The sequence below is a fragment of the Falco peregrinus genome, chromosome 6 (genome assembly GCF_023634155.1).
Source record: "Falco peregrinus isolate bFalPer1 chromosome 6, bFalPer1.pri, whole genome shotgun sequence".
In the NCBI taxonomy this organism is placed as follows: Eukaryota; Metazoa; Chordata; class Aves; order Falconiformes; family Falconidae; genus Falco; species Falco peregrinus.
In genome coordinates, this window is record NC_073726.1 from 54,531,497 (window position 1) to 54,559,062 (window position 27,566).

The window sequence follows — 27,566 nt, forward strand, 5'->3', positions numbered from 1 at the left end:
CTGTACCTTTCCATCCCTTTTCCATTACCATTGTCCCAGCAATGAAAACCCACATAAAACAGTGATAAAAATGTCCACTAAATAAGTACCTCCATCAGTGTTTGAAAGGGGAATTATTCAGCTTTATTCAAAGATGATGGTATGACAAAGTAGCAATGTTTTCATGTTGTACAGAGTTTTGCTTTCCTTCTCCTCGTTAGAAGTACTGTATCTATAATGATGAGTTGAGAGAAGGATTTGTAATGTATCTAAATTAGGGCAGGAAAAAATCAAATTTCAAAAGGTGGGCTGCCTTCTTTTTGTCTTGCCACCATGCTGTATTAAGCATCAAAAAAATTCACCAGAAAATATTGTTAGAAGCAAACACAGGAAATATTTTGTTAAATAAAATTACCCTACTGTTAAAATGTATGCTGTTTTTCAGGATGAATGTAACCAGAAATAATACAAAAGATAAAAACTAATGAAGTTCCATTTACCACTTTACCATAAGTGATTGAAGCATTACTCTGTTGCTTGCAAGCCCTAGATGGCATGAATGAGAACTTCTGTAATGATTACCTTGTAACTCAGCAGACGGCCTTCATTAATGGCGATTATATGAATTTACCGACCTGCCCAAGCGTTATTGTCTGAGAGAAGGCATTATTAAGTCTCTGTGCAATTACTAAGCCCCTACACTTTCCATGACTTCACTGCAGGAGGTTAAAACAGCTGCTGTTGTCACTTTTTTTTTAGCTGCCTATAGCTACCTACATTGATTTCACAGATGTAGTACCCCAGTATCTGGGGGCAGACCCTTTCACTGGTCTCTAATCAGCGTGTTCACCCATTGGTTTTGATTAAAGATCAATTTTCAGAGTTGGCTGATGGCTGTGTGTCTATTCACATTTGCCGTGCTTACGTAGTTGTGCCTTTCACAAAAGATAAATATTTCAGTGCTGCAATGTATAGAATCAAAGAAATAACATACCTTGTTCATATTACAGTTTATCTGGATAGTTGTGCCCTATATCCTGAAACTCTGAAGAATGGTGCTCAGGGGATGTTCTTAGCTCTACACACAGCTGAAGTTGCATGTACTGAAGAAGGTGACTCCAGTGGAACATGAGTGGTGCATCTCTGCATCTCTTTTGTTTTCCTCACATTATCATTTTAGTTTATTGTTGCACTATCATACTTGATTACATAAACTCTTAAGAATAAACAGAATAGGCTCTGCTGCAGTTCATCCCAAGCCTGCTTCTTCCTCTTGAGAGAAATCAGGTGAACTACTGAGGAATATATATGCTGACAGGTTGTTGGAAGCCACTGCACCACTGTTTCCGCCCTGATGGAGCCTCAGTATCCCCCTGCTTCTGCTTAACTGATGTCAGTGAGGAGGCTCCTGAGAAATGCTGCTTAATCTCCATTTTTTAATTGTGCCTTCAAAAAAGAAAAGAAATTGTAAAACTGTTTTTAAAACTCCACTACATCTTTTTTTTGTATTTTAGACAAGAAACATCAACAGTTTCCTTCCTTCTCAGCTTGATAGAAACACTTGAGATGAACTTGCATGACGGCTTCAGGTTATGTCATTTCATCCAGGTGCTAATTTTGGCAAGGTTTTGAGAAACCTGTTGAAGTTGGGAATATGGGTATTGCATACAGCAGCCCCAACAGCATATACAGACAGGGGGAACTTGGTGTTTATTAATGCTTGGCTTGGCATATTTTTGAACTCAAAAGTAACTGGCAGTGAGGTCTAAGAGACTTTCAAATTATAAACTATGAGTCACACATTAGTATTTCTTTTAATCCCAGTATATTGCAGTAGAAGCAGCAAAAGAGACTTTCAGGACAGTATTTTTCTAAGGTTTAGTGACTGTGAAGCATACAATTTCTGAGACACCTATAACATTGTCCTCAAAGACTCTGGCCCATAGTTGCCATTGACTTAGAGCAAAGTATAGAACAGTGTGTTAGGGACATGAAATAAACTAAATGACCCAATCACACTGTTGATGTTCCTCATATAAGTAATTTTTATTTGCAAATAAAAGTCTGTTTTTCATTACTCTTAAAAGGGTGCCAGGCAAATTCCTATTAACTTTATGGTATCAGAGTGATGTTTCCAGCCAGAATCAACATTGGAGGGAAGAAGAGGGGGCACACAGAGGTCTTGTGTGTCCTAACAGCAACACCAGGAGGTTTTCAACTGACTTATCCAATATGTGCAGAGGATGTGACAGCATGCATTTCCTGGTACATCTGCTATGTTCTTCTGCTCACGCAGAAGGGAGAAAGGAGATTCTGGCCCCAGCCTGTAATCCCTGTTGCGTTGTTTCTTGGACAGGCACAGCCTCCTATGGCAAGGGACCAAAACTTGGTTCAGCTTTCAGACAGCAACACAGATACCATCCGAGCAGAGTGAGCACCACCCTTTTCCACACAAAAAAATGAAAAAATGACAGAGCAAGTAATATTTTAACTGGAGGCTCCATAAAGTATTCCACCCTAAATTAAAATATTATACCCTTACGGTGATTATACTTCATTTATTTTTAACAATGTTTCAGGCCTGTGCTGGTTTTTTTCCTACTGCCTAAGGACAGCTTAATAATGCATCAAGATTCAAATCGTTTTTTTCACTTTGGTAAAACTGACCTAGTTTCCTCTATAACCCCTGCCCCCCAAAGAAGGAAACTTTTCAATAAAATATCCTCTATGAAAATGTAAAAGCCAACTTTCATAATATTTCTTCCACATGTTCTGAAATTAAAACTATCTCATCTCCTCAGGTTGTTAAACAAGACTGAGTTTCATTTACAGGCTTGAGCTTCTTAATGGCTTAGCAGCCCTGTTGCATGTGGCAACATCCGTGCAGTGTTACTTCATGGAAGGGGATTGGTAGGACAATTGTGAAAATAATACAGATGTTTTGTTTTGAAAATAGACACCAACAGTTATCCCGATGCAAACATAACTGCTCACAGGCTAATGAAAGCTTATATAAAAATATTCAGAATGCCAGCAACCTTGAATGACCACACTCTGTCAGATATAAATAGCTCATTAATACTAGTTGTTCACAAAGCAGCTTTCTCTATGAGTTGTCTAAATTCTGTACCTGCAAGAAATAATTTATGTAACACAGACTTTTTGGTACTTCCAGTTAGCTCTGTAATGCAGCACATGCCTTCCTCTCAAGGGTACTTTTCAACCATTTCAACCTCACAGGCATCGACTGACTTGTCCTTTTGACACTGACAAAAGGCGGCCTTCTGTCAGCGTGCTCTCAGGGACAGAATGAAGTTGATGTGCAGTATACACTGTGTGCCTGGGTGTGACATTGCCTAATTCTGCTTCTGTTGGGATTAATCAAAGATGTGGCATAGCCCTATAACAAAACAGGCCTCTGTGATTGATTTGCTCAAATGAATTTGCTGAAACAATCTTGTTTAAGAAGAGTCTTAAGTTTATTGTAGCCTTGAAGTTGTGGTTTGTATACATGGTGTCTGTGGTGTTCTTCCACAGCCAGTGGTTTTCTAAGGTTGTCAATGTCCCTCGCAAGGACTGTGATTTAGAAGGATAGGCTTCCAAATTCTCTTTCTCTTCAGTCTTCAAAAATAGTCCCTTCCCCATTTTTTTGTTATTAACTACCAAAGATAAAAGCAGCTATTAATACAATGAGAAAGAATATTAACATTTTTTTCTAAGTCAACTTGATAGATAGAAATGAAAATCAGCCTGCTTTCAACTTCCCCATGGCACTACTGTCTTCTGGACTATGGTGTATGACTGTGTTTAGTAGAGTATCTTAGCTAGAGGCTGTAGCTCTGCTGGAGAAAACATGCTTTTATGATGTCGCTGTGCTTTCCTGAGCATGCTTATCATATGAGATAATTTGAAAAAGCAGAACACAGGCACAAACCCAGAAATTCACTTGATATTCAAAAGATACAAAGCTAAATACACCATCACTACAGATTTTCTGATTTCATTGAGCTACCACGGGTTTATGGCTGAAAGGAAGGACTCCACTACGCTGGTTGTGAGCTTGAGTAAAGTTACAGAGGTAAAAAGTCATCATGAAAGAGGAAGAATGGTCTGGTAAGCTGCATACCTCCACACTGCTTACATATGCTTTTGGTTGTGTTTGACTTGTTTTCCTTCTCTTATGTCCTCATCCTCTTATGTCATCATCTGTTCAGATGTCATCTTAAGTGGACAATTAGGTCAGTTTGTGGGTTATTTTGTAGAAAAGCAAATACTGTTTGAAATCTCAACAAACCTATCATAAAGGACATAGGTATCCAAAATGAGACAAAGACCTACATACACTTCCAGTGGAGGAGAAGAAGGGAAGATTACTGAAAGAGATTAAAAATACTCAATTACTTCCAACAGTTATAACTTGAAATTGAACAAATTTAGCTTAGAAATAATCCATTTTAAATGGGCATGCGCTTAACCAGTTAACCAATTTCCTAAGCAAGCTGGAAGCTTGAAATTCACAGACATTTCTAAAGACTCCATAGTTCGAGCAAAAATTTGGATTGGTGCAGAAATTACCAGATGAGACTGCATGGTTTGTGGTGTGCAAGAGGTTAAAGGTGAGCAGAGTCCCTCCTGATCTTTGTAGCGTTTAAAACGTCCCTGCTCGCTGGTGTGGTAAAAGTGTGATCTGAATTGAGTGTTGAAGTACAGCTCTTGGGGTGTCTATCCAGGTACACAAACCAATGCATTCCGCTTCACAGACATAATGTATTGGTTTAAGAATGAAAAATCCAGGGAAGAGGTTGTGGAGAATGGCAAAATGCCAAACAGAATGTGAAGAGGCAAAAATGATGAAAACAAAGTAGGAGAAAGAAAGACAACTGGCTTGTGCTGCCCATGGAAGTTTGCCCTAGAAACAAGGCATTCACAGGCACCTCAGTGGAGGTCAGCAGCTCTCCAGGGCACCTTTGCACTGTAACTTCTCCCTGTCACAAGGGCAAGCATCCTCCTGCCCCAAGGACTGATACACACACACCAAACAAGATGATATGTGGGTCTTACCTCTTAGGTTAGAAGGAGGCTGAAGGTCTGATAATCGGCTGCAGATTTTGGGAAGAGGGGAGGAGAGAGGTCAGCAGCTGTGCTGAATAAAGCACATATACACAGACATGAGCCCTTTTCACCATGGTAAAAGACTGATTGATATATTCCGTTCCACTTCACATCATAGAAGGGAGAAATACTGCTTCATCCTTTCCAACATATGAAGGCAATTAGGAAAACAGGGATTCAGCGTAGCTGATGGCAGAAGCATTATGCTGAGGTGTAAGTAAATAACAATGTATCTTTTATAGCTTCACCTCAGTTCTGCAAGGATGCACACATGTATACTGTTCCATTGACGTGACTACCTAAATGGAATGAACCAATTATGTCTTCCTTGCACTGGTTGTTCTCGTGAATTCTCCCTTTGTACTCTGTCAGGCTCCTGTCTTCCCTTCCTTGAAAGATTTCTTCCAAAAATAGATGCACAATTCTTTTCTACATTGAAGCAATAAAAAATATGGCAGATGAACTGAAGAAACTAAATGCAGATTATGCCAATATATGGGTTAAACATTATTTATCAATCTCTTTACGGGTTGCTTACCTATGGCACTTAGGTTGTGACTTCTTGAAGGAAGGGTTTTATGTCATTTTATATGTTATCATAGCACAGGCACTGTGATAGCACAGCTGCTTACTACTTACATGTGCTACGTTATGTGCTAAGAAACTCTCGACATTTTCAAAAAACTTACTTCCTCACAAATCTCAGAAAAGTTTTATCTGGGCCTGCTAATTCACAGGTCTGAATTGCAATGTACGCTGTCTTGGCTTTTGTTTGTGGGATTTTTGAACACTTGTTCATTGCTCTGAAGTGGTTTCTGCCTCATGCCTCTTCCTTTCTGCTGTTCAGACCAAATTGTCCTGAAGTCAATTGAGCATCCTTATTGCAGGTACAGTTGCCCTTAGAATTACCTAATATTTCATCAGGGATGAAGCATTGAATACCTCTCACGGAAGTTAATGGAACAAAATCTGTTTGATTACATTGTAAGTTTGAGAATTCAGCAGAAAAGATGCTGCGTCATTCAGGTTGTAAACAGAATGCTGCTTCTGGCCACCTTTATAAAACAGGCTGCTAAGCGCACTGTTGTTCCTGGACCTCCTCCTAAAGCTTCGTGTTGACTTAAATAGGCCAGCCTTGTATGTGCTGCTTTGTTATGAGTCCCTGTGGAGTAATTTTTGTTGAGAGGCTAGCTCCTAAAGTACCTGTAAGGCAGTACCCCTTCCTGTGTTTCAGTAATGCTAAACCAGCTGCTTTACCTCCCAGCTGAATGCATGGGGATGAGGACCATCGTCATAACAATAATACCTGCTGCATCTGACTCTATACAGCTCCTGCTGGGAGAAGTAATAAAATGTACCTTTCTCTGTGCCAGCAAAAGCTGCCACAGTACAAGGAGGATTCACTTCCAAGTTCAGATATTCTAGGTGTAATTTTCCTCACTCATTCTTTTTGTATTTTTTGAGTACTGTAGGAGAGTATCTTCAGATTATGGTGTCTGAGGAGACTACCTGCAGAAGCTGAAAAAGTCTGAGATCTGTATTCCTGCTTTCAGGAGTATTTCTTGATGCGAGTGTTGTATTCTCTGCACCACAGGAAAGAGAAAACAAAGCCAACTACAACTAGCTCCGCAGCACAAATGAGAGCTGTGTAAACAAACCCCTGTCTGCAGCATGATTTTACCTGATGAACATTCAGTGTACAGGCACTGAGGATCTTGGTAGATATGGGGAGGGAAGGGAATTATCTGAAACATTACCATTTACCTTACAGCTGCAGCTTTGCATCTTGAAATGCTGACATTTCACCTGTAATTTAATCTCTATCGTTAATGAATTGTGGAAACTCTTTTCCCTAGGCACTAGAACATCAGACTGTGTATGAAGTCTGTCAGCAAATACTAACACCCATGTAGTCTTTTAGACACTCTAAAAAGAAATAGCTGTATGTACAAAAATAGATATACTGCTCTTTCTCAGATTAGTAATATACAGTAACCGTCTAGATACTATCCTGGGCAACTAGCTCAAGGTTACCCTGCTTGAGCAAGGGGTTTGGCTGAAATGACCTGCAGAGCTCTGTTCCAACCTCAACGGGTCTGTGATTCTGTGATATGTTAATTGTCCTCCTTCAACTCATTTGTATTACACAATGATGTCTTTCAGAACGATTCATCTGTCATGGTCAACAAAGGTCACTGTTTTAAAAGACTTCTTTAGTAAATATCCTAAAGGAGCTTTTCAAATACTTACAGTTAAATTCTGCATCTATGTCTTCCTCTGTATTGATCATTTGTCCAAATAACGATATCTACAGAAGATCTTGTAAGGGCATTTTAAGGGTGACATTGTTAGATTCAGCAGAACCACTGTAAGTTAAAAAAGTAATCAGATGTACAGACAACAGTAGGCACTGAAAGGAATGATTTTATAAAACAATTTCAACAATTTCTCATATACAGTTGATTGAACAAGAAGCTGTATTCCACTCTGGGAGGTTTTAAATGCCACCTTATTTAGTTTGAGAACAAAGAGATTTTCATTGTATCTGTTCTCTGTACATAGAAAAGGCAACAGAATGGATTCGTTGTGCACAAGTCATGGCTAAGGTGGTGCTGAGAACAACATAGATAAAGGGGTTAGTGTGGCTACAGGCAAACAACAATTATTTGTGGACCTCAGTGTGCTTTTTGTGCATTGCTAGAATGAGTGATGTTTAGATCTGAACCCTACAAAGAGTTTAAGGAGCTTGGTGGAACAGGTACAGTCAATCTGTGTTTAGTTGTTAAACTGACTTAATAATAAAAAAGTTCTGTAGGTGTATATTTTATACTTCTTAAACTCAAATTGCATTAAACTTTATGTAACAGTCAAATAGGAGAATTAGATTGGCAAATGCCTCAAGCATATATTCAAGACTGGTTGCATCTGTTGCTTATAGAGAGTGAAATTTGACATGCAAGACTTCTTTTCCAAAGAAATGTGCTATAGGTATTATGATCACTGATAATTATTTGAAGAACACCATTTAAAATCTGTTATCATTGAGAATTTACGGTTGAACTCAGGGATTATATGATATCATTGATCATATTTTTCACAGGCTTTTGAGTCAGTTGATTTCTTAACACATTGGTAACCAATCACACACTAGTGAGCTTGTTCCTTCACCAGTGTACAAATAGTTGCCAAGATGTTGGTAGCTAAATACTGGTAGGGTGCAGGCAATGTGGAGTTATATGACATCAAACCTAGGAAACAGTCACATGAATGTATTACTATCAGCTCGCCTTTCTGATATTCTACCTTAGTAATGAATATTTTAAAGAACTTTTTAGTAACTGTTCCTATCGTGACCTGTTTTCAAAACAATTTAATGTCATAATCATTCAACAATCAAATATATGCTTTTAGACATTATAGCCAGCCACAGCATTTATAGCTGTGCAACCAAAAACAGTATGTACAATCTGCTTTCATGCTTTAAGACAAAGGGGAGCCTGCAGATAGCAAGAAAATAAGGTATTATCAGTGGTTCAATACAATATGGATTTTGAAGTAAGAAGTACTTGATGCAGTACTGCAATTACACTGTATTCTTCTTATATAGTGTAGTAGTCGTTCCCACATAAGAATATGTCCTACAACATAACACTATAAACGTTGCACTGATCTGTGCAGGATAATGTGCAGTATGTGAACTCAACCCATTTTTATGATGGCACCATCCAGTACAAATGTAGAACAAGCCAGAGATCTTTTAGAGGCTATAAAAGAGCTTTCTTTTCCCATATTTTTAAAAATAAGGGCAAAGTCCTGGCCTCCTCTGAGGTCAGCATCAATTTTACCAATGGAAGCATGATTTCATTTCAAATAGGGAAAGCAGGAAACTTCTCAGCACGCTCCCCTTGTCTCAGTTTTCTTCACTGGCCCAAATTTTTCTGAATTAAGTCCTAAAATGACTTATGTGCTGATAATATTTAAGGCAAATAATCTTTTTGCTGTACTTTCAAAGTGTTTAGCGTATTTTAGATCTCCAAAATGGATCACATTTGTTATCTCCTTTCCTTTTTTGCTTTTCTCTTGTGTATGATATCCTTCAAAAAAAGTTTGGAGATCAATCATCCCAAACTTTTTACTACTCGAGAGTGTTGTGATTTCCACTGTGCCTGTCCACTGAGATCAGAAATAAGCCACGCATCTTAATTCCGTTTAGATGCTTGTAGCAATATGTTCATCAGTGTGCAAGTTTTACAGTAACAGGCTCGGTGGGGAGAGATAGATCATTATGATACTGCATAACAAGTCATCAGGACAGAGGCGCGGGGAAGTTTTACCTATCAATGGGACAAGCCATTGTTTTTAAAACAATGAAGTACAGGATCTGACACCTTCTCTGCCAAAGTAACATTTACATTGCCAAAGAGGGAAGTTTTGGCACTCCTGCTAAAGTATCACCAAATCAGGGAAAGGTAAATATATTTTAGAAGGTATAATTGAGTACAAAGCATTCCTCAGGGACCCTAAGAAAGAGATTGCTGTAAAAGCTAACATACCTTGCCAACAAAGGTTCTCTCTGAGGAGTTCAGCCTGAGACATAAAGCACATAAAAAGACAAAACTCCTGATGAAGTAGGTCAAGAAAATGGCCAGAGTAGATCAGTGGCATATAGGAACATTTTTTTGCAGTTTGATGGTTTTATAAGAAAATTAAATAAAATGTTTTATTTCTTTGCATTCACCTTTGTCTTTAAAAAAATATTCCATGTGTCATATATAAATATTTTTATTTTTTAAGTTTGCTTTCAAAATAACTAGCTGGTATCAAGGCATTTTATGATATTTTTCATCTAAGAGCATGACAAATGTAGAGAACAAAGTCAGTGTGAGAGAGCCTTTTCCTTTCTCCTTAAAAGGGAGAATTAAGGACCACAGAAAGGGGACCAAGAGTGTATACCAGAAAAAAACAATAGACAGAAAGTTGTCCATATTGATAATGTTGATTGTATGCTATTTATGTGAATGTACAATTCCTTTATAAAGAATAATCTTACCATTGTCCCTGTCTGACCTACTGGACTGCCAGCCCTTTTTGCCTTTCCTGGCTATGGTTGGTGGAAACCAGTACTGTGAACTTTCTCCAAAATTTAATTTTCACTTCCATTCTTCAGCATCTGTATGCTGAGCGGCTTGCTTACTTATTTTTTTTAATGTCAATCTCCTAAATCTTTAGTTCATAGGAAAGTTCAGAGAACAAAGAAGCCACTGTTGGAGGCTAAGACATCACTCAAATCAATTCAGATCGTTTCCGTTCAAATCAGTTGCCTGGAGACACCGATTTTTTATAACATAGAACCTAATTGGTTTTGGGAAATGACATGGGAAGGGAATCATGTTGGAAGACGTACAGTTACTTTTGCAAAGTGTCATGAGAAACACAGATTGATGTTATCTGTAAATCTAAGCACGCACAAGTTTAGCAGACCCTTGACTACGTGATTGCACAAATACAGCATTAATGAAACATAGTCTTATGAGGGAAAGGGACTGTCCTGTCTGGGTTAATATAAAGTCCTTGTTTTGCTTCTATAATTAATTCTGTTTTATTTTCATGAACATTTTAGGTGTATCAATACATGCATGAAACCATAACTGTTAATGGCTGCCCCGAATTCCGAGCCAGGGCCACTGCAAAGGTAGGATACGTGCAACTGTTGAAATACATGTTACCAAAGTGACCTAGTAATTGACTGTGCGCGTGTGTGTTTCAGGTATTCGTGTGTACACTGTAAGAAAATTTAGACATCAGTGGCAGCCCAGAGTCTAGAACCAGTGCTACTTCCCAGGTAACAATCATAATGGAAAATTTCAACCTTTATGCTGCTTCTGTAGCTTAAGAAAAGAGAATGATTTTATGGAATTTAATGCTTTTTGACAAGTTGCTTTGCAAAAGCAAATCTACTGGTTCATTCTGTAGACATCTGCCTGCAACAACCAATATCTTAATGGACTATTTTCCCATACAGATCATCCAGAGAGGACACAATGATTTGGGAGATGGATAGAAACTAAACAGTCAAAATTCCAGTTTTAATTAATGGGAACTGTAGGTACTGAGCAAGTGGTAAGGATGAACAGTGACAAAAATAGCCTGATCAAGAGACTCCACAGCCAAATGCAAGCCCATTTTTTTTCTGATGCATTACCTGTTTTAATGAAATGTACTGTCTCTCCATCCATGTGGATCTGCCTTTCTCATATCCTTGGACTACGACAGCTACATTACTGCTACTACTAAAACAATAATTTTCTAAGGGAATTCACACAAACATAAAAAAGCCCATTCTATGTGCCAGTGCGAAATATGCTCTGTATTTTCATAACATGCACAAAGCTAGATGCTTCCAGAGAGATCCACCATGGCTTTCTTTTTCCCATTATAATTTTGTACGCAGCACTGTCTTCTGGGTAGTATAGCAGATACTATGCAAAACAGGTAAATGTGCAAAAGCCATAAATCTTTTTTTAGAGATACTTCATTATGGTCCCACTCCTGTGAAGTTAGTGACAAAACTCCCTGAAATCCTAATGGACCTAAGATCGTACCATTTTCATTTAAAGCTGTATCAGAAGATGAAAGTTGGGAGTGTGTTACACAATGATATCTACAGTATTTTAAAGAAGCAAGCTGTATAGTAGCCAGCAAATAACCTAATATACACTAAATTGCAGTGTATTTTCCTTACTAAATAGAACGTTCTTTTCTGTAGGCTGTTGTTCTGATTTCAACCTTTTTCTAGTTGAAAGTTAATGGTCAATGTAAATTTGTAAGCTCTATGGTTCTGTATAGAGAAATGTTTATATGAAATCCTGATTTGTCTACACTGCAGGTAAACATAGAAATTATTGCTATGTTGTATAGTAAATGGGTAGAAATCCAATTAGTGTTTGCCATTCTCATTTCTTATTCATATAGAACAGCAGGGTTACAGAGCAATGTTTCAATATCGCAATATTTCCTGGTTATTTCTGGGCTGTCTGCATTGCATTCTCCTAGTGCATTCATGTCTGACATAAAATGTATGCATGATGACAAGGTCTGCATGTGCAAAAACATGTAACTGAGAATGATCCATTATGTCACGTCATCCACTAGCTTCTACTAAGCATAAGCATTATTAAGATGCTCAAAAAACATTAGTGTAACACGCAGAATTGTCCAAGCAATTTGGACTACAAACACATTTTGAAAAGGATAAAAGATTTTCTTAATGTTTTTTTAATGATGTAGTAAGATCTATAAGTACAAAAAATACTTTTAGTGAAAAATTAACTAAAAGATGTAATATTTTTCTGGATGCAAGCTTTACAGCTTGTTACGTGGTGGGTTTTTTTGCTAGAGTAGCATTAACCATATAGGATTTTTCCACTGTCTTGAGATTTAATTTTTCAGTAGAAGCTTTGATCCAATTATATTATAAAAACTCGTATTCTTGTTTCAGGAGTTACTTAGTTTGCAAGATTTCACAAAATTTATAAATTAAACTTTTAAAAATAAGAATATCCTTCCAGGGATTTTTTCTGTGCCCAAAGAATGAAATAAGTAATTCCATACCTCTGAAAGCAGAGCAGAGAATTAACAGTTCAGTTCATCCATTTTATTTCAACTAGTAACACAGCAGAGATCACATTATCTTTTCCCACAGTAATAGATTTTCTTCCTGTGAAAAGGCAACGAAGAAATGCACTAGTGATCGTAAGGGTTCACCACTACACAGTCAGGCTTACTCACACAGTGCCTACTTCTGGCTGTGCTGCTTACTTTCCGTGTTATCTTTGACAAGTCACCAAAATTCTGTATTCCTCTGCTTATTCCTTTATTTGAAAAGCATTGGCATGGAACAATATTTTTTAAATGCTCTCAGATAATCAGAAAAAGTCAGAGTAAGATACTAAAATGTTCTCTCAGGAATTAATTCTTCCTGCAAATGAACAACACAATGTATATCAGTGTTCTCCCTACATAGCCAAATCACACATTTTTTTTCTTCCAGGCAACAGTTGCTGCTTTTGCTGCAAGTGAAGGCCATTCACACCCACGAGTGGTGGAGCTGCCAAAGACTGATGAAGGCCTGGGCTTTAATGTCATGGGAGGAAAGGAACAAAATTCACCTATTTATATTTCTCGCATCATTCCTGGAGGAGTGGCAGAAAGGCATGGAGGGCTCAAACGGGGGGACCAGCTACTTTCGGTTAATGGAGTGGTATGTGGAAATTTAATAGAACTTTCATTTTCATCTGGATTTTCATTTTTCACATCTGTTCTAATACTGTGTTTTAAAATGCAGCCAAATGAAACAAAAAGAATGAGCTCTGTGAGAGACCTTCAGTGTGCATTTATGGTGCAGCGAGGCAAAGCTGCATCGACAACTTTGTGCCGCTACAATTCCTGTTGTAATGCAGGGTGGTTGTACAGCTTCATTTCAAATCCACACCACGTGCTTAATTTCCAAGGAAGCTATGTCTTTCTTAATTGATAATTCTGCAAATTCCTTTTGCAGTAAAAGCGTAATAGCAGACTTTGATGTTCTTGCACAACTTAGCATCTGAGCCACACAGCCCTTTCCAAGCACAGTGATGCCTCAGTGGCACTTGTGTAGTCTTGTAACCTTCAGAGCCTTTGAGCACATAAAATGAAAAGAAATTTGGTAAGCACGTTTGGCACTGATTTGCAATGGAAGGTGCATTCCAGATATCTTTCAGTAACATTCATCCAGCTATATCATTGTCAGAGAAATCAGCAGTACAAATGTACACATATGGGGAGCATGTATTCTTGATAAAAAGGTACATTTTTTACACAGCCGTTTTTCATGTAAGTCAATACTTCAGGGCGGAGTGTTTTGCAGTAGTTTCACTGTGAATGTCAATATGGATGTAAAAATAAAAGGGCTGTTGGAATAGAGAGAAAAAAAAAGCTCTGACTACATGATACGGGTCACATTCTGCCTTTCATTTTGCTTTTTGTTGCCTTTTACAAGGGAATGTGAAGTACTGAAAAGGTAAGCATAGTCATTCATATAACTCTATACTTCTCTTAATGAAAACATAATCCTTTTTCATGCAAAACCTCCATCTAAACCTCATATTTAAATGCACCAAAGGCACGTAGGAGCAATTCCTGAATCCAGTCATAAATATCGGACTTTCCAACTTAAATTTCTTCTTTGTTGTAAGCCCATAAAGAATGAAAAAAATGCTGGGTTTGACATTCTTTCATGTTATCGTCTGTTTCTTTCAACAATAGCTATTCCCTTTCTCTTGAAACAGAATGCTAGTGCAACACTTCAGACTTTTTACCACTTCTATCAACCGTCACGTTCTCAAAAGAGAAATAATAGGTCTGGAAGCTTGCTTGCCTCAGTATGCAATGAGAAAGAAAAGTTACCAAAAAAGTAAAGAAAACCCACTGAAAAGATTATTTAGTCTCAAGCAAACAGAAATCCGCTGAACATTTAATGAAGTAAATTGCATTAACTTCACTGATTGGAAGTAGATCAAATAATTCTGTTGTTGTTCAGCACTTCTTTCAACAGGTGAATAAAAAGGCAGATAAAAAGAGTTTATATTCACTAATTGATGGATGGTTCTTGAAAAATACTTTTACTGTCAACAGCATCTAGCCAAATACCAGGGAGGGAAATGGTGAACTTTCAGATGTCAAAATATATTGAATTTGAGTCTGCTGTCATCTCTATGTTATGATACTCTGTTCAAAAAAATTCATGAATGTGCTCTAGAATGTGTATTAAGCTAATGTAGCAAAAAAACCCCACAATATAAAAACCCCAATTACATGTAAGCACACGGGAAAGTTGATTCAGAGATGCAAAAAAATATTTTTGTGTTCAGAGTCTAAATAACAGAATTTGAAGTTTGGATTGCAATTGCATACTTGAGATAATGCCTCTGAGCAACTCTTCATAAACCAATCTTGGGCTGAATTATGTTCACACAATATAATTCATAAAAAGGCAAAAATTAGAGAAGTGGTAATTTGTTTGCAGACAGCTTGAGAGTGGAAGAAAAAGGTCTAAATTTAACATTGTTCACTGGGACTAGTTCACTCTGTGCTTCTCTTAATGTAGCTGGAGAAAAGCAAGTAATATACAGTATGTACAATACAACAGACCGCTCAGCAGTGGAACATGAAATGAAAATGAAATATCTGTAACCTGTTTGTGCTCAGCAGTTGATGGTTATCCAACTTTATAATTATCAACATAAAATTAGAGCTGTGTGTTCACAATCCACATTCTTCATCCCAGCACGACTGGATGACTGTTTCACCAATGTTTAAAAAAGTATTTTCTTATTTTCCTGAGGATTTTGTTGCATGCTTCTGTCCCATACCCCCTAAATGTAAAGGAAATTGAAAGCAGTAAGCCCTGCAGATGGCTCAGCAAAGACACTTGCTGGTGGCTGTTCATATCTGGCAAATATTCTGCATTTCTCAGATACCTGGTGTGAGTCAGATACAGGGAGGAATGCCAAATAGGTTTATAATGGCTAATTTGTCACCCAAGCATTTGTTCACAGATACCTAATAGAAATATTCTCCTTGGTTTCTCAACTTGTGGAGTAGCAATCAGATTCTCTTTTTTGTCTGCAAGAGTGGGATTTTTTTCTTTTATGTTTATGACAAGTCTGTGAACGTGGATACAGTAATGGTTTGTGTTTTCCCACACCATATTTGCAGTTCTTTTAGCTGTACTTGTCTTTACAGTATCTTGCATCCTTCTTTTTGATGCAATCTGCCAATGCAATAATGGAAATAAAGGCTTAAGTATATATAAATATATGTAATAAAAAATTAGATATTAAATAAAGATATACATTCTGAAACAAATTTATTAAATCCCATGTTTGGTGGGAGGTTCTAAAGTAACAGGAGTGTCAGATCCTCACAATGGCCCCAGCCAGCATAATCCAGTCAGCAAAATCCCTTGTACAGACATTGACTGATATAGCAGGAGTCCTCTCCCAGTGCAGTTTCAGAGGTTTGCAGAGGTGGAAGAATTCGAACAGCAAAACAACTTCCTATGCTGGTATGAGCTCTTTTCCCTACTCCAAGGGGCTCTGCTGTTTCAGTTGTGCAGTTGTCGCTGTGCAGGTGAAGCGTTTGTAATGCCTTGGAAATCATGAGTGCAAGCAGCAATGAAGAGGTTAAGAGCAAGTATAGCAACTGTATTAATAGCAGCTGAAAACTGTAGTTAAGACCTGAGTAAAGTACATTTGGGGAGTAGGATTCATATTTAGCAGCACTATCTTTTACTTTACCTTTGTTATTTTCCCCTCTTCAGTTATGATTCAGAGCTTTAGGCTTAATTCTATATCATTACTATTCGAGTCAATGGGAGTTTTCCATTGACCTGGATAGCAACAAAGTCAAACCCTTCATTTCCAATTAGAAAATACTGGCTGTAAACTGGAAGAACAAGGCCAGAGGTAAATGGGAAAGAAAACAGGGAATCATTAATTAAATGCAATTTACTAAGTTGTATGAAGTATTAAAGTACACAATCTTGTTATTCCCCTACAGAACAGATACAATCAGAGTTGCTGATTGAAGTCAGAACCATAAAACTCTTTGAAAGCCAGCCCTCAAGTTTCCCAGACCCTGGAGGCAACAGAGGAAATCTAGAGAAAGGGAGACTTGTCCCTGGTTGAGGAGGATCTTGTTACAGATTATTTAAACAAACCTGACACCCACAAATCCATGAGCCCCGATGGGATGCACCCCCAGGTGCTGAGGGAGATGGCAGATGTTATTGCTAAGCTACTTTCCATCATCTTTGAAAGGTCATGGAGGACAGGAGAGGTGCCTGAGGACTGGAGGAAAGCCAATGGCACTCCACTCTTCAAAAAAGGCAGGAAGGAGGACCTAGGAAACTACAGGCCAGTCAGCCTCACCTCCATCCCTGGAAAGGTGATGGAACAGCTCATACTGGAGGTCATCTTGAAGCATGTGGAGGAAAAGAAGGTCATCAGAAACAGTCAACACGGATTCACCAAGGGGAAATCATGCCTGACCAACTTAATAGCCTTCTACAATGGAATGACTGGCTGGGTAGATGAGAGCAGTGGATGTTGTCTACCTTGACCTCATCAAGACTTTAACACTATCTCCCATAACATCCTCATAGGTAGGCTCAGGCAGTGTGGGTTAGATGGGTGGACAGTGGGGTGGATCGAGAACAGGCTGAAGGGCAGAGCTCAGAGCTGTGATCAGTGGCGCAGAGTCCAGCTGCACGCCTGTAGCCAGCGGTGTGCCCCTGGGGTTGGTACTGGCTGCAGTCCTGTTCAACTTACTCATCAGTGACCTGGATGAAGGAACAGAGCGTACACTCAGTGAGTCTGTTGATGATACAAAACTGGGAGGAATGGCTGATACACTAGAAGGCTGCGCTACTGTTCAGTGAGACCTGGACAGGCTGGAGAGCTGGGCAGGGAGGAACCTAATGATGTTCAGCAAAGGCAAGCGTAGGGTCCTGCACCTGGGGAGGAATAACCCCGTGCACAAGTACAGGCTGGGGGTTGACCAACTGGAAAGCAGCTCTGTGTGGAGAAGGACCTGGGTGTTCTGGTGGACACCAAGCTGACCATGAGCCAGCAGTGTGCCCTGGTGGCCAAGGAGGCCAATGGGATCCTTGGGTGCATTAGCGGGAGCATGGCCAGCACGTTGAGGGAGGTGATCCTTCCCCCCTGCCCTGGTGAGGCCACATCTGGAGGGCTGTGTCCAGTTCTGGGCTCCCCAGTGCAAGAGAGACAGGGAACTACTGCAGAGGGGCCAGTGGAGGGCTACGGAGGTGATGAGGGGACTGGGGCATCTCCCTTAGGAAAGTCCCAGAGAGCTGGGGCTGTTTAGCCTGGAGAAGACTGAGAGGGGACCTTGCCAATGCCTGCAGGTATCTTAAGGGCGAGTGTCAGGAGGATGGAGCCAGGCTCCGTTCAGTGGTGCCCAGCGACAGGACAAGGGGCAACGGGCACAAACCGCAACACAGACAGCTTCATCTGAATATGAGGAAGAACTTATTTACTCTGAGAGTGACGGAGCACTGGAACAGGCTGCCTAGAGAGGGTATGGAGTCTCCTTCTCTGGAGACAATCAAAACCAGCCTGGATGTGATTCTGTGCAACCTGCTGTAGGTGAACCTGCTTTAGAAGGGGGCTGGACTAGATGATCTCCAGAGGCCCCTTCCAACTCTGGACCATTCTGTGATTATGTGAAATGGGTATTTCATGTAGCTTGGGAGCTTATGATTTTTGTTCATAGCCTGTTCTAGATTCACACCGTTGTGCAGCAATCACAACAACACTGAATACACTGTTATTTCCTCTGAATGTCCATGTTGTGTCATACTGACCGCGATTCACAAGCAAAACGTGAAATATAGAAAAATGCCAAATCTTACAGATTTCCTCGTAAGGTCAAGACTGTGTTTACAAAAGCCAGTATCAAAGCCAGTCACAAAGCAGTGGGTTACAAAAGACAGCTAGTTACAATATGTGTCAGTTATTATCGCCTCTTCTAACATTGAGCAGTTACAGGGTAGGGGACATGGGAAAGTTTTAATTTGTGTCTGTGACTTGTTCATTAAAGCAATCTCACAAAATTCTATTGCTTATTATTTTAGCTGTCTTTGGAGCATTAGACACATTCACTGTTTTTTATCCAACAATTAACTCTTTTTCAAATATTTGTAAGAAAACTCTTTTTTTCTTCAAGTTAATTTTTGGTAGCAGTGCTTGTTCAGCAGATTTATCCCAATCACAATTTCTAACAAATCTGGTCATCACAGATAATGAATTTTCTTGACCTTCTTTGAATAGGAAACATGCTGGAAGAATTTCATGAACATACAGTTCAAAAACATGAAGTCATTTATTTCAGCAATCAAATTTATATTTACTTCAAGGTTTTCTGTGTTTCTGGCAATTATTCCAGCACCTGAAATGACATTCATTTTTTTCTATAAATTGCATTAAAAATTTTGAAGCATCTTAACATTTCTGTAGAACTTTTAGTTCAGTCCGTTAATCCAGACATGAAATAATTGTTTGTATTAGTATGTTGAAGGATATTTAACAGGAGAAGGAAGATAAATAGGAAGGCAATAAGCTTGAATTGTGTTGTTTGTATTATTCATGTAGAAGCGTATTGTGTCTACTTTTTGAAATGTTAAAATCATTATTTCTAACACAGTGTGTGCCACTGCAGAAGTAATTCTTATTCACTGTTCTCGTACAATGTTACTCAGTCAAATAGGAGAGATTAAAGTAGAAAGAATTTTCTTCTGACAGTTACCATAATGATGCTAAGGTATTCTTTTCACATGAATTGAAGTTAAAATATTTTGAATGCTGCTGCTTCTCTTTGGAAGCCTATGGGTATAGTTTCATTTTAAATAGCATGGTATACATAAGAGTTTTGAAACACAGCATGTAGTAAGACTTTGATTTATTTTATGTGGGTAGAAAATTACTTGTTCTTAAATGGTCTAAAATCCCTGTGAAGATCTCAGTTGTGTGGGGTTTTTTTTCTGCGCAGAGATACTTTCATTTCTTGGAATATGTCCTACAACACATGTGGGCCATCATACACCATTAGAAAATTTAAGGTGTGGAACAATCCACATGCCTGAAAAGCACTCCAGTCAGTCCAGCTTAATGGTAGAAATTAAATAACTCTTTTCACAGCCAAGCCACTTCCCCCTTTTGGAAACTTACTGTTTCAAACAATGTTAGCGTAGAAATCAGAGCTTGAGCCCCTTTGGGAATGCTTTTGATTTCACAGTAGATATCATCTTACCATATATAACATTTTCCAGAAAGGGAGGGAAAAATGCATATTCCTTCAGCCAGAACTTCCAGTGTTTCAGTCATTAGTGTTTGATTGCTTACAACTAACCAGATAAAGACTAGTTTATTTCCAATAGAGAACCCGTATCACATAAACAGCCAACGCCTGAGCAATGCCCTTAACCCCAAGACGTGGGCTGCCCCAGGAGCAGCAGACATGCTCCTCCGCCTGCCGCTCAGCAACTGCTTAATCACCACATGGCGTTCCCTGCGGGATCCAAACAGGGCCAGGGTGTAAAACAGGAATTGCCATTTCAAACTTGCAATTTCTTCATTTCTTTCCAACGTTTAAATAGGATTTTATTTTTCTACTGTGCAATCAGTTTATTTGAGTTTGTACTGTGGGGTTTGGGGTTTTTTTTTAACTTTCTTTTTTGTTTGTATAAAGCTCGTTGAGCATTTCCCCCCCCCCCCTTTTCACACAGATCAGAAATTAGGTTTGTAACGTAACCTAAACCAGATTTGTGTTATTTTAAAATATGAAAATGAATACGTTTCCAGCAGTGCATAAATCATAAATCTTACTTAACCCAACACTTTCAATTAGTGATACCTTGAAAAATGTAAGGTATGGAAACTTCCTAAAACCCCAAAAGCTTTTCTGTATGAAAGAGGGCAGAGCTCTTGATCAAAGCAGAATTTTCTTTATTAATTCTGTTCTCCCTGCTCCCAGAGCGTGGAAGGAGAACACCACGAGAAGGCAGTGGAGCTGCTGAAGGCAGCTAAGGACAGCGTCAAGCTGGTGGTTCGCTACACTCCCAAGGTGCTGGAGGAGATGGAGGCTCGCTTTGAAAAGCTGAGAACAGCCCGGCGCCGGCAACAGCAGCAGTTGCTCATTCAGCAGCAGCAACAGCAGCAAACTACACAGCAAAACCATATGTCGTAGGTGAGAGGATTCATTGGTCTGCCCTAAGTCCAGCGATGGCATGCCCTGCCTGGGCCAACAGCTCCTGGGGGTCTGGGGGTCCATCAGGGCAGGGCCTGGCTGGGCTCCAGAGGCCATCCCAGCCCCAGCCAGGAGCGGGCCAGCCGGGGGGCACCAGGCCAGGCCCAGCCCCCGGGCATCAAACACCTCCCTGGGGATGGGGGCAGGCTGGGATGTGACCTTGCAGGTGGCCCAGGCTCAGTGGGCCCATGGCCAGGCCGGGCTGTGGGAGCTGGAGACCGGCCCTGCTGGGGGCATCGCTGGGGCAGGGGCTGATGGCCCTGGGGGGCTGCCATGGGGTCCTGGGCCATGGGCAGGGGGGGGGACCCCCAGAGGGGGCTAGCAGTACCCTCGGGGCCCCAGCAAGCACTTGCTGTGGTGAGGATGGGAAGAACTCATTCTTTGGCACATATCCACATGGTCTATCCCAGTAAAAATGCATTTTGAAAACAGGCAAAAGACGCTAATAAATTCTGGAGCCAATTTCCAACTGATCACCTTGAGACCTGTGCAGCTCCATCTTATCTGCAAGCAAGACTGCATAAGCCTGTAGTTACTGGGAACATTTTTTTTAATTATAAACCAGAGCATTTATGACAAGTAAAAATATGCTATAAGATTTAGACACAGTTTAATGTATTTTCAACTAGCCTATTACCACTCTGCAACAGAACATCAAGATTTGCTGTTGGTACATGAAGAAAAGTCTTCCTAGTCCCTTCCCTGCTACAGGGAACCCAAACTTCACTCTGGGGTTACTTTGCAGGGAACCTGCAAGTGCTTACTGAACTCCAGTTGGGTAGGAAGTATTTCATCCACTCGACTGACATTCAATACTGCAGTAGCTTCCAGGAGACTTTGCAAATTTCCCAGCATAGTCAAAATACATGGTGTGTGAAGTACAAAGATTCTCCATATACACAGTTTTTCTGAAATCGGTGAGTGCGTGACATGAATACATTTATAAATATGCTCTATTTGCCCAGAGGAAATCAAGTAGGAAGCATTTGCCAATGACTTACATCCCAATCCTCCACATCTCATACAAGGTGTTTCCAAAACAGGGTGTTTGTACCAGTAAGAGTCTACAAGTGACTCATAATCCCCAAATGGTCAGAAACCGAAGCTCCCAGGGATGGTTTCATTGTTATTAATGTTGACGCTGATCTCTTGATATTTAGAGAACATCCACCTTATAGACCCTCTTGTCCTGTGACCACCAGAATTCCAGTTTTGTTGAGGCAAACAAAGGCTCTGAGTAGGATCTCAGTCCTACCTCAGGGCCTCAACTTGGACAGGAGGTAAAAACAGTAGCATTTCATGAAGTAAGTTTTGGGTTTCCGTATAAAATGTGGCCATTGCAGGAGGCATACACATGGCAGTCACATGAAGTTTTTCATTTTTTTAACTACTTAAATCTTCTCATTAGCGAATAAGGTATTTTAACTGATATAAAGTTTTTTCTTTAAACTAAAAAGGAAAAAAGGCAGGCAGAGACAGCCAGCAACTTAATTCCTCGATTCCTTGTGCTTGCATTGAGAAATGTATTTCTTTAATTCTAGGCTATTCTCAAGAAAAAAAAAGCCTCGATCACGAGTTCAGTAATCAAGCAACCGGAGCTGTACTTCAGTATTCCAGCAAAAGGAAACAACTACAGGAACATGAAACAGAATTCATCTGGAGAATGTGCAGTACAAGAATAACATAGTTAAGACAGCCATAGGGAGGGTACCTTCATGATAAGGCTTTTCAGCACGCAGCAGTCACAAATATGTAGTACTTCTGTGACTCTGTTCCTAATGAGAACATGATAGGTAAACCCTATGAAATAGAGAAGTCCAGGGCTTCCAAATAATTCTGTTTGATCTAATCTTGCACTCCTTTCTCTGAAAAATTGGCCAGTTGGATTTCTCTAGTCACTGAAAGTTTTGTTTTAAGGAGACCAAGATTGGCTGCTTTTAGGAACAGAATCTTTCTCTACAGTTATCTCCAGAAATGAACTACATCAGTTCAAAATTTTGCCACAGACATCAAACTCATACATCACGCTTCATAGCCACTTTGTACTATATATTGTAGAGCTGTTTTAACCTAACTTCCTGTTTATAATTTTCAATTTTCCCTCTGGAAATAGCAATTTACTATATTTATAAAGTATTCCATTTGTAGAAGCAATTGGCTTTTTACTCTTGGTGTTTCCATATATTTTATTATGCATCAACAGAGTGAGAAAGTTTTAGGTCAATTTTAATTGTATTAGTAGTAAAGTTAGGGAATCCTAGAACTGTATTTTTAAACGTAGGTATTGCTTGTATCTATTATAGTTACTATTCAGAAATCTATAACTGGATATATTATATATTTATTCCATAAAATATATATTGTCTGAATGTACCTGTTAGAGAATTAGGGTCTTTGCTTAGCATGTATTGCAAATGTAGTAAGCTAATGTTAGCAAAAGACCAAGCTTTGTTTGGCAAATATTACTGTGACGGCATAAACTCAGCTTTTCTGTATTCTTTAATTTATTTTCCAGTCTAATGTTAATATATTTTAGAGAGGAGGAAGTGTAAGTTATTTTAAGACTTGCACATTATTATTTAAAAAAAAATGAAGTTAAAATTCTGACTTTTTTTTTGTTTGTTTAAATCAAACCAAATTGGAATGTGCAAACAAAATATATAACTAAGTTCTTAAGTTTACACGTCTGCTTTTCCAAAGAAAACAGTCAAAGCTGGAAGGCTATAAATGTCATCTACTTTCAAGAAAATATGAAAGTGGAACCCCCAAATTCTAAAAAAATAATCATTTTCAGCATGCCCTGTATGCTTCATTAGAAAAGATGGGGGAGAAAAGGAGCTTAGGGGAGACGTCCTTGCACGTTGAAAACTCCAGCTGATGTCAGTGAAAGTTTAGTGATGTGAAGAATGTAGAAATGGTCTGAACCAGTGCTCTGGTTGTGAACTTGGAACAAAGTCAGAAACAATTAATATTTTGAAGGATCTGTTCTCAGAGTGAGGCAAATCAGAACAGGGGAAATTGGCAATATCATAGCATATATTAGAAACCAAATGCAGGCCAGCCAACAGTCTTGACAGTGTTTGATTAGTGTAAGTAGCCATAGAAAGGAAATTACTGTATTTTTAAAACCAAACAGCATGAATTTATCCAGAGAAGCCTCATTTTATGCAGAGGAATAATACTATCCAGTGGTCATTGGTGACAATATCAATTAAGACAGTGGAGTTTGAGAGAATTAAAGATGAAATATATTATATTGTGCTCTGCACGGTGTCTTTTTATACTTAATAAAATTGTATGTACCTATTTTAAAACTGTATTATCAAACAGACACTGCTATTAATATCGACAGTACATAAATTGGTATTATGACTGCGTATAGCTGTTCTGTATCTCATCAGTATGATTTGAATTACACTGATAGCTGCATTTTCAGAGACCAAGTATTCAGATTTAGTCAGCCCACTGTACTGCATTTTTCCAAACTGCCTCTCCACCTCCTCCCCTCCTCTTCCTCAAAAAATTTAGGTTTGATGCAGTGGAATGTGCTGATTAATAAATTTCAGTAATAGAATGTCATTCATATAGAGAAGCATATCAAATTCATTTTCATATATTATTATTCAATAAATTATTTATACACACTAAAATTAACATTCTAGTCTTTGCCAACATTTAACAATAAGATGAAAGAAAAAAATAAGCAAAATACAACTGTCAATGAATTTGAAGTGGAAGCAGGAAGAAATAACTGTGTAAGGATCACTTTTCATGCCCCTTATTGATCAATAAAACATATAGCCACTTAATCACAGGATAATGTGTCCCTAAACCTGTCACCTGCATGTAGTTGTAGACAGACTTCTCATTTGTGGTTTAAATGTCTTTGGTCCTGATGCAGCAAGGCATTTCACACATGCATTGCTGAATTAGGACTGAAAAGAAGGGCAGGGAGGACAACATTTCCCACATGCATGTCTGCAGGTACCATGCATTGTATTTTAACTGAATGGTCTCCCAGCATTTGCTGTTTTACTGCACTGAACTGATATTCCTTCAGTCAACTTAGTGAATTTTATCGCTCACATTTACCCTTGGGGCTCCCTTATATTTCTCTGCACTGGAAGCAAACTGAGGTAGGAGATCCAAGAAGTCTTTTCTGTCTCTTTATTACAGTAACCAAAGGGGTGCCATGTGATTTTTACAGGTTCTTGCATCACGTTCACTTATGCCAGAGATCCAGATGTAAGATCTAATAATAGAGATTCATGGTTGGTACGATTCACTTGCTGAGGTTGGTGGATCTGCTATGCTAGCCATTGTTTTTCTGTTTGTGACATCTGATCTGACTGGCACTTTACAGGGGATCAAAGGATTTCGTAGCCCTTGATAAAGTGAAAAGCTCACCAGCTTGCATTTTCCTCTTTTCTTTCTACAGTGGCAAGTCATACAGGAAAGGTCAATGAATGCCCATGGGTAGAAGAAATGACATAAAAATCTACCTGCAGTTCCCTGATGAATAATACTGCAGACCTCTTGGTCCTATACATCATAACTTTTGTATATATTTACCTCAGCCAAGCTTCCAATCTGATTTAGGAACCTTTGGGAACTCTTGCAGAAAGCACAAAATTACATGCCACATCTGCAGAAGAAACTGTTTATTCATCTACTAACTTCAGGGATTTTAGAGTTCTCAATGAAGTTAATATCTCATGAGTAAACAAGGTTTCTAGAATAAACACTAATCAGGAAGGGTGGTTTTGCCTGCATTTGAAATAATACGGGATTTTAAGCATAATTTCAGAATTTAAAATAGTTATTATGCTGATAGAAGATGTATTTTAGTACAGGATGAGACTGTTTCAGAAAGTAGCAATTCTTTCTGATTTTTTCTGAAAATGGGATAAAAGAAAACTAACCAATCTCCTAATGCTTAACTATGCCTAGAAGATCTAAGGGGATCCTTCCATATGTAAGCAGAGGATTATTAGCTAGAAGTAATACTGTCCCTGCATAAGCACTAGGGAGACCATTTCCGTATCCAGCATTTAATAAAACAAGTTTCAAACCCAGAGAGTATTCTGGGTCAGTTCACAAGAACGTTCTGCCTGCTGCGATACCTGTCTGATGAGAAATACAGCCCATTATGCTGAGCCATGAGAAGGTCAGTATGAATTAGGGATGCATTCAGACAGTCTTGCAAGCAGACCCAAGCTCACCCTGCTTGCCGTGAAGCAAATGTAGTCTGAACTAGCTGAAATATTTAGGTAGATGTCTGATGGATTCATTGCCTCTACCATCAGCTGTCTAAAAGCAAGCTGCAGAGCTTACACTGATTGTTTCCACAGTCAACAGAGGTAGAGACATCCCTCAAATGTGATTCATTCCACCTGTCTCTGACATATATCTTAGAAGAGGACAAGGAATCCCGTAAAAGGGTTTATAAGCAGAGCCACTGACTAAACATTCTGAACTACTAGCATGAAGAAATGTCTTTGGGGTTGTTTTTTTTTGCTGCTTTGCTCATACATCCTAATAAATAAATAAATAAATGCCCAGCCCCCAGCGTTTGAATTCCCTAGTCTAAAACCTCTACGTGCATAGCTCAGATGACTAATAGGCCCTACAAGCGATCAGGTTTGTAAGGAGGTTCCTGTTGCTGCAGATGTCCGTTCTGAAACATTCTAAGAAATGGAAGAGCTCGGTGCAGGTATCGTTAGCAAAAGGCTTTGGTTGTGGTATATACAGGAGCAGGCTACAAACTTCAGTTGTGAATGCTAATAGCAGAAGTCTGTACTGACACCTGTAACACTGGACTAACATATGTGTGTTTTATAATATCTGCAGCCAAAAAAAACCAAACAATTGCTTTTGATTTTTTAGTTACGGAGGCACAAAAATGAAAGCCGGCAAACTTCCAACATAGGAGTCTGTGATACCAAAAATCATAGCAAGGCTTGACCAGATCTGAAATCTAGAAATCTGCAGCTATCTACAATTAAGTAAAAAGATTATGAAAACAAGATGTGTATAAGGCACAGCCAAAATCCAGGAGAAAAAAATATCCCATAGGGATTAAATCTTTGATCTGCTTTTAATTTACTTTCTTATAGTTAGTTTCACTACTGTCAACTCATCTGACCAAAAGGGAAGCATATGATTTAGCAACAGCAGTGACTTATCAAAACTGTAAAGAGCTGATAGGGAGGTTGATACCTCTTCCCTTCCTTCCTCTCTCAGGCTTGGATGAAGCTGGATTCTGTCTGCAAAAAGGTGACACCCAAACACATTACAGTGCTGCAGAGAGTTTCTTCCTCCCTACCACCAATTCTCAGCATGTTTCCTCAAAATGGACATGTTTTATCTACCCACAAATTCATGTTTATTTCAAGGAAAACTCGATGTTAAGCCTGAAGGTGTAAATCTTGCCCAACCTTTTCATTTTGACATCCCAAACCAGACCAACAATTGCACTTGTAATAATCTGTCTGGAAGCCTGGGATTATCTTATAAAATGGTCCAATTAAAAACTATCCCAGGAGTCACTTCTCTAATATTTCTGCTGAAATGCCAGAAATGTAAAAGACAAACACAAAGTGTAACTTCTG

The 27,566-nt window shown here is 39.0% G+C and overlaps 1 protein-coding gene across 1 annotated transcript in view; it reads left to right on the plus strand.

Moving 5' to 3' along the window:
* Positions 1 to 24,609, plus strand: part of LIN7A (lin-7 homolog A, crumbs cell polarity complex component) — a 50,218-nt gene extending 25,609 nt beyond the window's left edge. The window contains exons 3-6 of the mRNA XM_055809183.1: positions 10,712 to 10,783; positions 13,142 to 13,351; positions 20,683 to 20,891; positions 22,497 to 24,609. Coding sequence (XP_055665158.1) covers positions 10,712 to 10,783; positions 13,142 to 13,351; positions 20,683 to 20,891; positions 22,497 to 22,539 — 534 coding nt within the window. The 3' untranslated portion in view covers positions 22,540 to 24,609. The remainder of the gene's footprint in view (positions 1 to 10,711; positions 10,784 to 13,141; positions 13,352 to 20,682; positions 20,892 to 22,496) is intronic.
* Positions 24,610 to 27,566: the final 2,957 nt, after the last annotated feature.